At 68.0% G+C, this 11,617-nt stretch overlaps 2 protein-coding genes across 2 annotated transcripts in view; both read left to right on the top strand.

Moving 5' to 3' along the window:
- Nucleotides 1–7,244, top strand: TRABD (TraB domain containing). The gene is made up of 10 exons (XM_040233596.1): nucleotides 1–296; nucleotides 4,128–4,194; nucleotides 4,393–4,471; nucleotides 4,683–4,849; nucleotides 5,033–5,173; nucleotides 5,570–5,680; nucleotides 5,767–5,906; nucleotides 6,097–6,269; nucleotides 6,352–6,463; nucleotides 6,569–7,244. The coding sequence occupies exons 1-10, from the start codon at nucleotides 118–120 to the stop codon at nucleotides 6,744–6,746; spliced, it is 1,347 nt and encodes a 448-aa protein (XP_040089530.1). The 5' UTR covers nucleotides 1–117; the 3' UTR covers nucleotides 6,747–7,244.
- A 4,196-nt stretch (nucleotides 7,245–11,440) lies between these two features.
- The window catches only part of SELENOO (selenoprotein O), a 20,140-nt gene continuing 19,963 nt past the window's right edge, over nucleotides 11,441–11,617 (top strand). Inside the window, exon 1 of the mRNA XM_040233141.1 lies at nucleotides 11,441–11,612. Within this exon, the coding sequence (XP_040089075.1) occupies nucleotides 11,454–11,612 (159 nt within the window). The 5' untranslated portion in view covers nucleotides 11,441–11,453. The remainder of the gene's footprint in view (nucleotides 11,613–11,617) is intronic.

Genomic DNA, 11,617 nt, shown 5'->3' with positions numbered 1-11,617 from the left:
TGCCCTTCAGGCCGAGGAGTCGGGGCTGCCATATGGAGCCCCAGAGCCCAGACTCCGAGGCCCGGCGCGCTCTACTCACCTCAATTCTGGGAGCAGCTTTATTGAGATGTAACTTACATGCCGCAAAGTTCTCACATGCGTCTCTGTGAAAACTGTCCCGAGAAAGAAAACCGAGGCTCACGGAGAGCAGCGAGGAAGTCCTCGGCGGACTTCGGGTGTCAGGACCACCGCATCCAGAGATGGGTGGCCTCCAGCTGTCGTCCTCCGGGCTTTCGGGGTTCCCCGGAGAGGAGGGTGTAAGGCCACCGGCTCGCGGCGCCCCCGTGAAGGCGGCACTGTCTCCGGGCTCTCCCTGGCTGTCGTGCCCGCCCCCTTGTTGTGTGACGGAGGGAGCCCCCTGACCTTGGCGCCACTGGGCAGCCTTGCAGGATGGCGGTTATGCTGCGGTGTCAGGCCTCGGACGAAACCACCAGGAGAGGGCCCAGCGTGGTGGGCAGGAAGGAGCCCCCCCCCACCCCGTGCCCCCATGGAGGTCAGCATGGGGACCCCACTGGGCAGAGTCCAGGTTCCAGGAGGGTTGGCCAGGTGTGCTAGGCCTCTAGCTCAGGTATGACTTGACCCTTTACCCATATCCTTACCTTTGCCACAGCTCCGTAAAACAGCCTGCCAGACCCAGGGGAGTTTCCGGTGGCTTCAGAAGTGGGGGTGTAGGCGTGTAGCTTCAGGCCACACTCTGCTGCCTCCCACTCGGTCGTTTTTCTCTGCAGCCTGTTGTCTGTCCAGTTTGGGATCCCCGACCTTCTGAGCAGGCAGGCCTAGTGGGCTGATTGGGAGCTGGTTTTTCTGGAAACTCCATCTGGCGCTGGTCAGCTCTTGGCCAGCAAGGGGATGCCAGGCTGGGGTCTGGGAGGCGTTTCTGGCTTCCTGATATTTAGAGGCAGATGGGAGGGAAAGACTGAGTGTGATCATTACAGAATACCACCAATGGGGCTGAAGCGACAGTTTCCTCACAGTCCTGGGGACAAAATTGAAGACCAAGGTGCTGGCTGCCTTGGTTGCTGGGAGGAGCTCTTCCTGGCCCCAGACAGCTGCCTTCTCGCCATGCCCTCCCAGACCAGCCCTCCCGGGGCTCTTCCCAGGAAGGCTCTAGTCCTATCCTGGGGCCCAGCCTCGTGACCTTACCTCATCCGAGTCATCTCCCGGGCCCCTGCCTCCTAATTTCATCCCATTGGGCTCAGGGCTTCAAAATATGAATTAGAGGGGCCGCAGCCCAGTCCATAGCAGTGGAACCCTGGAGAGGAGACGGCAGCCCGTGGCCTGCCTCGCAGCCGGCGCAGCCTGCTGTCCTTGGTCTGTGCTGTGCGGGGCACTCAGCAGGCTGTTTGCTGCGCTAACACCGCGTCCAGCAAGAGCACCCGACACGTTCCGTGGGGGTCCCCAATGCAGGCGGGGATCTCCCTGCCTGTGAGCCGGTGCGTTCTCTGGTGAACCCGGCAAGGTGGGTCCTCTTGGGGGTCAGGGGCTGCCTGGCATTTGGAGTCTGTTTCCCCGGAAGTGTGTGGGTGGAGCCAGGTCACGGTCACGCCCCTTCTGCGGAGGCGCCTCCTGAAGTCCGGCGGCTGGTCCTCCTGCCCCAGGGAAGGACGCCGACGTGCCACACATCCTGTGCCCATCGTGGGACGGCTGGGTGGCTGCTCGAACCACCGTAGCCCTGGAGGCCGGAGTTAAGCGTCTGGCCACGCTGTGCCAGGTGGCGGTCTGAGAGCGGCCAGCCCTGCGGACGTCCCCCGCCGCGCGGTTGCTGACAGCCCAGCTGCTTGTTTGCCGGAGGACCGGCCTCGGGCCACCCAGCTCAGGAAGCCTCCCCAGGCCGTGCCCCCTGAGTCCAGCTCAGCCGTGACAGCTGTTGGGGTGCGGGGAGAGTCCCTGGATCAGGCAGAAAGGTCTGCTTTGCGCCGGCTCCCCAAGGGCTCTGCGTTGGTGTCAGGGTTGCTGGGGCAGAAGCCTGGCGCGGGCTCCCTGGGGCTGGGCATAGAGCCTGGGGTCTCCTTGGCACGGAGCCTGAGGTCTGCTGGGATGGGCTGCCAGGACCTGTCTTCCAGAGATCCAGAAATGCACCTGCGGTGTGAGGAGGTGGAGGCCGGGCCCTTGCTCCGCTCTAGGCAGCCAAGTGGTCGGTCCCGGCTGTAAAGATCTGAGGGTGTGTGGTGGTGGGAGGAGGGTCGACGACCCTCTGAACTGGTTCTGGAGGGGTCCACCGGGGGCCCTGACTGAGGTTCCGGGAAACCAGACACTGGGAAGTGAGAGATGCAGAGATGCTCTCAGAATCACGGGCTCTTGGCTCTTCCCGCCTGATGCCTCCCAGGCCAGGCACCTGCCCAGGGGCACTCCTGGGTCCTGGGTCCGGGTGCTGTGGTCGCGGCCCAGCTGTCTGGGGGCTCATGGCCCATCTGCCCCCAGGGACAGAGGGTGGGTCTGGGAGGCTGACCAGACTGCGGCCCCCAGGCCCGGGGGAGGGAGACTGAGGCTCGCTGGCCTGCCTCCCGCCGGCTGTCACACAAGCTTCCTGGGACAGCAGGGGCGCTTCCTGGAGAAGCTTCTCTGCTCCTCTGGCACCTTATGTGAAGGGGACCCGTGGGGCTCTCCTGGGCCAACTCGGGAACCTGAGAGGAGGGCGGGCCAAGCCGGGCGCCCGCAGACGCAGCTTCCTGTTTCTGTTCCTGTCGGGCCTTTGGTCTGTGAAGTGGGAAGCAGGCGGCCCTGGGGCTGCTGAGGCCAGTGAGCCACCCTCCGTGGGGACTAGGCGCCCCAGCGCAGCAGCTTCTCCCGGTGGGGGGTGCTGGGGCCCGGCCTGCTCAGACCCCACGCTGGCCCCCCACCCCCTGCAGAGGCCCCCGGCTCTGCCTGCTGCTCCTCGGTCCCGGCCTGTCCATCCCTCTCGGGACCCTTCCCCTGACTTCATTCCCAGGAGCCCCAGGCCAGGACGCCGGCACTCCGAGCGGGGCTGGGAACGGAGCCCAGATGAGAGTTGGGCCCAGGGTACAAGGGGGAGGAACTGGATCTGGTGTCGTGTTTATTTTATCGTCTCTGTTTCCTCTTTGTTGTGAAACGAGCTGACGGGGCCTTGGGCATGTCCTGCTGCCTGTGTGGACCTCCCAGGCACGCCCTGTGGTTCACCTGTGGCCGCACAGACTCGAGGGCCCACAGCAGCACCAAAACCAGGTCCGAGTTGCTCCTCGCGTGGCAGTCCCGCCACCCGTCAGACCCTCCAGTGGGCTCAGCCTGGGGGTGCCCCGCAGGACCCCAGCTCTAAACGCAGCTGGAACTGAGGCTCTCAGTTTCTGATTTGTTCCCAGTGGCACCTTGGGAGGCCCAGGTGATGGCTGTGCGCCAGGCACTGCTTCTGTCCTCAGTGAGGAGGGACAGAACGCCACGCCCCAGCCCTTGACCCCCCACCCACCCCCTTCCTGACCCCCCACCCCGTCCCTGACCCCCCAACACCCCCCCCCTCCCCCCACTGCCCCACCCTGCCCCCGATGCCCCACCCTGCCCTGACATCCCCACCGCCCCGACCCCTGGTGCCCTCGGGTGAGAACAGCCTCCCTGGGCTCCAGCCCCAGCCGCCCTCTGGTAGGAGCAGTGCAGAGGCTCACGGACGACCTGGGGGACTTGGTTTCTCAGTCAGCTTCTTAGAAGGATGCTGGATTCCTCCCGCGTCTGTGCTCACGCCCGTGTGAGACTCACACCCATGCCAGCGCTGCTGGGACGCGTGCGTCACCGCCCGTGAGAGCAGGGCTGTGGCCGCGTGGCCTCCCGCGCCAACTCAACACAGACTCCCTCCCGCCGCTTAGTCTCACTTTTTTAGGGAATGTTATAAATTGTGTTTTTGTTCCTAAGTCAAAACGGAAGCACCCAGGTCTAGCCAACTCCCCCATGGGGTGTCCCCCTGCTGGGCAAGCGGAGCGGGTGTGTCGCCCCTGTGGGCGACTCCAGGCTCGCTGCCCTGGCATCCCCGCTCCACGGCCAGGGCCTGCCCACGGGTCGTTCCAGATGCCGGAGCCCCTGGCACACTGAGCCCCGTGCCCAGCCCTGGGCCCCAGGTGAGGACACGGCCCCTGTTTCCTCAGGCTTCACGCGTCGGTGCCAGAGCCGCTGCCAGCCATGGAGGAGCCGGAAGAACAGCCGCCCCGCGAGGTCAGAGGCCCGGTGGCGGGTGCGGGGCTCCCGGGGTCACGCCAGCTCCTGTGCCCAGAGGCACCTCACCGGTTTTCCCGCTGTGTTGCTGGCCAGCTGAAGGCCACGCCAGGCGCCACTGGGAGCGTGTTGGGGGCACATGGCCTGCGGCCCCACAGCCCGGGGGCAGCACAACCTCAGCGCTTCCTCCCTCCGCAGGCCGACACAGAGCCCGTCGTGACTTCCGGGGCCTCAGAGGCCGTGCCCAGGGTGCTCCCCGGAGACCCCCAGAACCTGTGTGCGTGCTCCCCAGGGTCCCTGTGGGGTGGGGCTTGGGCAAGGTCTTGGTGGGCTGGGGGCTTCAGAGTCGCAGCCTCTCCCGGGCCCCTCGGCAGCCTGGGGCTCCTACCCTGACGCTCATCCTGGAGGGTGAGGACCAGCAGCTCGAGACTGGGAGGGACCCCCTGTGTGGGCGGGCGAACCTGAGCTGCCGGCTCGCTGTCCCGCAGCCGACGTGGACGCGTTCAACCTGCTGCTGGAGATGAAGTTGAAGAGGCGGCGAGAGCGGCCCAATCTGCCGCGCACGGTGACTGAGCTGGTGGCCGAGGACGGGAGCCGGGTGTACGTGGTGGGCACGGCCCACTTCAGCGACGACAGCAAGCGGGACGTGGTGAAGGTGAGGCCGCAGGGCAGGCAGACCTGCCGCCCCTTCCCTTGCTGGGCTTCGCGTGCTGAGCTGCGTGCGCCGCCGCCGAGCCGGGTGGGGGGGGGTGGGGGGGGGGTGGTTCGCTGCGGGGCGGGCGCGTCCGGGGCGGGGCTCTGGGGCGGGCTGGCCCCTGAGCCGGCGTGTCCGCGGCAGACCATCCGAGAGGTGCAGCCTGATGTGGTGGTGGTGGAGCTGTGCCAGTACCGCGTGTCCATGCTGAAGATGGACGAGCGCACGCTGCTGCGCGAGGCCAAGGAGATCAGCCTGGAGAAGCTGCAGCAGGCTGTCAGGCAGGTGCGGCCGTCGGGCGGGCCGGGCCCGGGGCTCTGCCCGAGGGGCCGGAGGATAGCCGGCTGGCCCCCAGCCCCGAGGCGGGAGCTGCTCCGGCCCCGGGGACTCCCGGGGCGCTGGCAGGTCATTCAGGTGGGGAGGGGGCTTCAGTGTGTCCTGGACCCCGAAGCCGAGACACACACCCCCCCCCCCAGGGACACAGCACCAAGGGAGGTATGGGCAGGGGACTTGTGTCTGGGGCGGAGGGCCGAGGGCAGGGGGCTCCGTGGGGCCGCGGGTCTGCCGCGGCCTGAGCCTGCGTGGTGGACACGCCCCCCCCCCCGGCTGCCTGCGGGAGGCCAGCCCCGCCCAGCCCCAGCGCCAGGCTCCGCCTGGTTGACCCGCACCCGCACCCCGCAGAACGGCGTCGCGTCCGGGCTGATGCAGATGCTTCTGCTGAAGGTGTCCGCCCACATCACCGAGCAGCTGGGCGTGGCCCCTGGCGGCGAGTTCAGGGAGGCCTTCAAGGAGGTGGGCCCCGGGCGCGACCTGGGGCTGGGGCTCGGGAGCCGCCCCGGGGTCCACCACCGACCCCTCCCCATCCCGCCTCCACCCAGGCCAGCAGGGTTCCGTTCTGCAAGTTTCACCTGGGCGACCGGCCCATCCCCGTCACCTTCAAGCGGGCCATCGCCGCCCTCTCCCTCTGGCAGAAGGTCAAGTTGGCCTGGGGCCTGTGCTTCCTGTCGGACCCCATCAGGTAGGTCTGCTCGGCCTCCCAGCTGGGGGGGCAGCTAGCAGCCGGGTGTGAGCCACAGTGACCGCCCCTGTGAGGCTGGCCCGGCCCGCCCTGCTGTGAGGCCGGCTCCCCGAGTTCCCGGGCGTCCCGGTGTTGGGAGGGGGGGTCCCTGCCCTGGGCCCGCCGCCCAGCGCCGGCCGCCTCCCTCCAGCAAGGACGACGTGGAGCGCTGCAAGCAGAAGGACCTGCTGGAGCAGATGATGGCAGAGATGGTGGGCGAGTTCCCCGACCTGCACCGCACCATCGTGTCCGAGCGCGACGTCTACCTGACCTACATGCTGCGTCAGGCCGCCCGCCGCCTGGAGCTGCCGCGTGCCTCCGACGGTGAGCGCGGGCCCGCGAGCACGGGGCCCCCGGGGAGTCGGGGGGGCGGGGTGCTCAGGTGCTCATGCGTCTCCCACCCCAGCCGAGCCCAGGAAGTGCGTCCCCTCCGTGGTGGTGGGCGTCGTGGGCATGGGCCACGTCCCCGGCATCGAGAAGAACTGGACCACCGACCTCAACATCCAGGAGATCATGACGTGAGTGCCGCGCCCCCAACAGAGCCGGGCTGGGGGCGGGGCTGGGGGCGGGGCGGGGCGCTGGGACCGCCCCCCCAGCCTGCCCAGCCCGCCCTCCCTCCCCAGCGTGCCCCCGCCGTCCGCCTCGGGCAGAGTGTCCCGCCTGGCCGTGAAGGCCGCCGCCCTGGGCCTCCTGGGCTACGGCCTCTACTGGACGGGGCGCCGCGCCGCCAGCCTGCTCCTGGCCCTGCCCGCCGCCCGGCACTGCCTGCAGAGGCTCTCCGACGCCTGGCCGCACAAGTAGCAGGACAGACGGAGCCGGCGCGTCCGTGCGTAGGGCCCCCCCGCCCCCCCGCCGGGGTCCCGGCCCAGCCTTGCCTGCCAGCCCCCAGCCCGCCCAAATAAAAGAATCGGTTCACTGTCTGAGCTCCCGCCTCCCCGCAGCCCCTCCGCCCCACCCCTCCCCCGTGGGCTGTTAGGAGGCTCACGGGCAGGACTAGCGGGGCCGGAGCGGGCTCCGGAGTCCAACCAGCCCCTTCTTCTCCGTGCCTTCTCTCCGAGGCGGGCGGCCGGGGTGTCTCACGGGGCGTCAGGCCGCTCCCAGGGTGGGCTGCGGCCTGCAGCCTTGGGGTGTCCCCTGGGAGCAACTCCGCCAGGCTCAGGCCCCCAGGAAGCGCCAGCAGCAGCTCTGCCTGCAGAGATTGTGTGTTTGGGGCTTTTAAAAATATCTGAAACTTTTTTACTCAGGTAATTGTAACTTAAACTGAAGCAAATGTCAGGAAATACTAGCCTTAAACCTGGTTGGGACAGAGAACGTCTTTTTCTTGAGTCTCAGTCCTGGAAAGATGAGCATGTGGGCAGCCAGGCCAGCCCCGCGCCTGCCTCCAGCTGCTGGGGGCCCAGGACTCCACCCTCTCGGTGGCTGACCTTGCTTCCCATGCGGCTGGTGGAGGGACCCGGGGTCGCCCTTTGCCCTCTGGACAGACGGTGGCTGTCAGCAGGGCGTCCGCCTTGCGCGGGACCCAGTCCGGGCACAGTCGGGCCCAGTCGGGCTCCACACAGCACTCGCCTCGCTGTCGCCTGTCTGCGTGTCTCCTGGCCTCCTGTCGGCGTAGCGTCTGGGGCCCACGGCCACGTCCGATTGTGTGTGTGTTGACTCAGTGTCCAGATGAGGTGAAATCCACACCACAGGCTGGACCAGGTCATTGCCACTCACATGCTCGTATACCCGTCTCTTAGAAACTGAAATAAAATCTAATTTTGGAAGCCCTCTTGTGAAATGTGTGGGAAGGGGGCTCCAGTGACAGGCGGGTCGGGGAGGCACCAGCGTGCTGCTGGCTCCCAACCGCCCCCTCCGCACTGCCATGGGGCCCTGCCCTGACCCTGCGGCCCACCCTGCAGTGCCGCCCCGCCCAGCCCATCCAGGAGGAGGTGGGCCAGGACCTGCAGCTCGGATCTGCCCAGAAAGCCCAGAGCGGAGAGGAGCCTTCCCCCCGGGAACATGTGCTCCTCTGCCCCGGGCCAGCTTGGAGGGGCAGTGTCGAAGGCCCGTAAGAGTAGCTGGAGGGCACAGTGAGCCGGGGCGGGGAGGGGAGGCGGGGGGGCCAGGGCTACTGGGCCTCCCCTTGCCAGAGGTCTTCTCTCCACTGGTGCAGGCAGTGGGGCTGGGACCCCCCAAGGCCTGGCCAGGAGTTGGGAGCAGGAGGGACCAAGTGGACTCTGACTCTTCATCCCATAAGTCTGCACCCTGTGGGCCTCTTGCTGCCCGTGAGGACCCTGCGGGGTCCCTCCAGCCCCAAGTTGGGGGACAGCTGGGCAAGGGAGGAGGGCGGGAAAGCCACGGCAGGCGGTGAGGGCTGAGTGGGACCCACCGGCATAGTGGAACGGCAGTGGGAGGAATCAGGGCGGGGGCAGCCTCTTCCGGAGGAGGAGGCCTGAGGGTGAAGGGACAGTGACCAGGTCGTGAGTCACCTGCTGGGTCACCGGCAGGCCCCCCGAGAGCTCTGAGCCCTCCTGGCTGCGTCTCCCCAGGAGGGGCCGCTCTCAGATCCCGGTGGCATGTGTCAGCCCGCTAGGGAGCCCGTGCCCCCTTCCAGGGTGCAACCGGCAGCCCGGGGGTGTAGAGACAGTTTGTGTGTCACGCTGGTGAGAACAAGATGTCAGCGTCGGAGGCTGGGAGGGAAGGCCAGGGCCAGGCCCTCCTGCCCAGAGACCACGCTCAGGTGCCAGCTCCTGGGGCCCAAAGGCCAGGAGGAACCACAACACCAGACACCAGTCAGGTATAAAATAAGCCAAGCCGAGGCCTGGAGACCTACTTTGAATCTTCACCCTGGGAATTTTAATGTATCCAATGCAAGTCTGTATTACATTGACAAGCAGAAAAGCAACAAGGTTTCATCTTTCAAATATAGGACAAGTACTTGGAGGAGAGTGGACTGACCAGACCTCAGGAGAGGGGCCTGTGCGCCCACCCAGGCGCTCACACAGGAGGTGCTGGCCTCCCTGCCCCGACTCGGCTCCTCTGCGAGGGGGGCACAGCCAGTGGAGACTGGGGGCGGGGTGCTGGACTCTGAGAGGTGCCGGCAGAACTAGAGACTGGGTCCCATGACCTCATCGGAGAACATAGGCCAGGGGTGGCCAGCGCGGCAGCCCTGAGCCTGGGGCCCCCCCACGGGTGACCCCTGAGCCTGGGCCCCTACACGGGTGACCCCTGGCTGGGGCCGGAGCACACGGGGGACCTGGCCTCCCAGCCCGGCTTGCTCACTACGCTGCCGGCACACCTGCCGGACACAGACAGCCACATGCTGCAGGCCTGCTGCGATGACCGTGTGGACCTCCTGGACCAGTTTTACTGGCCGCCCCTCGGCCTATCCTTGGCCGCAGCCTGGGGGGCTGGGGGCTCTGCTGACACCCCCCCTGCCCACAAGCACCCCGTTTTGCTGACGTGCTTTCCAGGCTGGGGGCTGGGGAGAAGGCTGCGGCCCCAGAGACCCATCTTCTCGGCCTACCGCTGCCAGCCTGCACGCTTTGGGAAAGGATGGTGCTCCCAGGGATCTGGGGGCCCAGGGGGCCAGGGGCCATAATGGGGGTGCAGTCAGGGCCACACGGGGCATCAACAACGGGGGGCTGTGTGTGTGCACCCAGGCCCACAGGCCTAGGAGGGCCTGGCCTCACTCAGCGTGCCTGCCTGTCAGCCGAGTTTCCACAGAGAGGGGCCAGGAAGGGGCCTGTTCAGCCCCACACAGCAGGGCCGCGTGGACCCACCTGTACAGGACGGACTAGGAAGGTCCAGAGGCCGGGCAGCCAAACAGGCAGGCAGAGTCAAGGCTGCAGGGCAGGGAGAGCCACTGCCGCTCCCGAGTTGACCTGCTGGGACCACTGGAACCAACCCGATGTTCCCTCTGCTGTGCGCGGCCAGCAGGATGCAGAGCCTGGCACCCACAGGCTCTCAAAACCCAGGCCCACCAGGTTCCAGAGTGTGGGCAGGGCAGGGACGAGGGCGGGGGCAGGAGGCGGGCCAGGAAGAGGGGGAGCTCAGGCTGGTCTCTCAGGCAGTTAGGAGGAGGCTGGGCACGGAGGACTCTGCCCACAGGCCGGGTGAGAAGACCCCAGGTGGGCCCAGGGGAAGGGGAGCTGTCGGGCTGCAGGAGGCAGCTCTGGGTGCTGAGCACCCGCGAGACCCACGAGACCCTCACCGCGTTGTCCCCGACATCCAGGCAGACCGTAGCATCCTTGCTTCTCTCGGGGAGGGGGACCAAAGCTGGACAGGGCGGAGCCGGCAGGGCAGGGTGGGGGGCGGCGGTGTCACACGAGGTCTAGGAACTGTGCGGTGACCCCAGGAGGCAGTTCCGGGCCGCCCCCCATGTCAGATGTGGATCGGGGCTTCTGGACAGAGCAGCCCGGACAGGAGGGCGCTCTGGAGTTTGTCCAGGTCTCAGGTTTTGCTCTGGGCCCGGGTGGGCGGGGGTTTTGGAACCCCTCTGAGGACCACCCTCTCCAGGCAAGGCTCTTCTGAACTGGACCCCGGAGTCACACTGCACACTGACCCCAACTCCTCACCCAGGGCGGGCCCTTCGAGGCCAGGCTTAGCCCTCCCCACCCCGCGCAGGCCCCAGCCTCCTGGGCGTCCACGGGGGGGTTTTCTGGGGGAACTGCAGCCCGGATCAGCACAGCTGCTGGCCTCCCAGAGCGTGGGAGAGTAAGAGGCTGCTTATTTCAGAGAGAAGCGCAAGGAAAAGCACGGGGTGACCCGAGGGAGGCCGAACAGGCAAAGCGGAGGGGCGGAGGGCGGAGGGGCAGCGGGACAGCGGGGCGCCGGCTCCCGGCCGGGGGAGGGCAGCGGGAGGGGAGGCGACCAGCAGGAGGAGAAGAGGCGCCGGCCCGCCAGAGGAGGAAGCGGCCGCGCCCCCGGCTTCAGCTTCACCCCGGGGCCTTCCTGGCCCGAAACTGACCCCTGACTTCCGGCCAGATCTGGACCAGCGCCGCAGTCTTCCCCCCCCGCCCCCCCCGTCCTGTGCGCGCTGGGCAAAGGACAGTCAAGGGCCAGACCCCAACAAAGCTAGTCTTGCTTCACGCAGAACTGGGGGGCACCCCGAGGGTCCCCTGGGGCCGTCACTCGGCACGGTCACCGGCCCGGAGCGCTCAGTCCGGACGGGCCGGAGCCCCCCAGGGCGGACCTCCATGACCTGCCACTGTGGCGCGGGGCAGTCCCCGCCGCGCGCTGCCCCCGGGTCCGGCTGGGACCTCGCGGTCCCCCAGGCAGGACCTGGGAAGGAGGCGGGCGGACGGCGCGACCAGTCAGAGCCAGGCTTCCACGGGCGTCCGGTTCAGCCCAGGCGTGTCCGACTGTGTGAGACCCCACGGACTGCAGCATCCCTGTCAATCAGGCGCGGTCCGGGCAACCGGGAGGCGAGCCCGGGGCGGGACTTCCTGTCGGGGCGGCGGGACTTCCTTTCAGGGCGATGGAACTTCCTTTCGGGGCGGTGGAGCTTCCGCCGTCGCGGCGCCTCCGATGGCCGCGCTCCGCGCAGCGCTAGCGGCGTCGCTCGCGGTAGCCCGCGCCCGGCCGCCGCCCCTCGGCCGCCGCCCGCCGCCCGCCCGCTGCTCCGCGTTGGCCGGCGCCATGGAGCCCGCGCCCCGCTGGCTGGCCGGGCTGCGCTTCGACAACCGCGCCCT

This window comes from Oryx dammah, unplaced genomic scaffold, assembly GCF_014754425.2.
Source record: "Oryx dammah isolate SB20612 unplaced genomic scaffold, SCBI_Odam_1.1 HiC_scaffold_29, whole genome shotgun sequence".
NCBI classification, from domain to species: domain Eukaryota; kingdom Metazoa; phylum Chordata; class Mammalia; order Artiodactyla; family Bovidae; genus Oryx; species Oryx dammah.
This window is presented reverse-complemented; position numbering and strand designations above follow the sequence as displayed.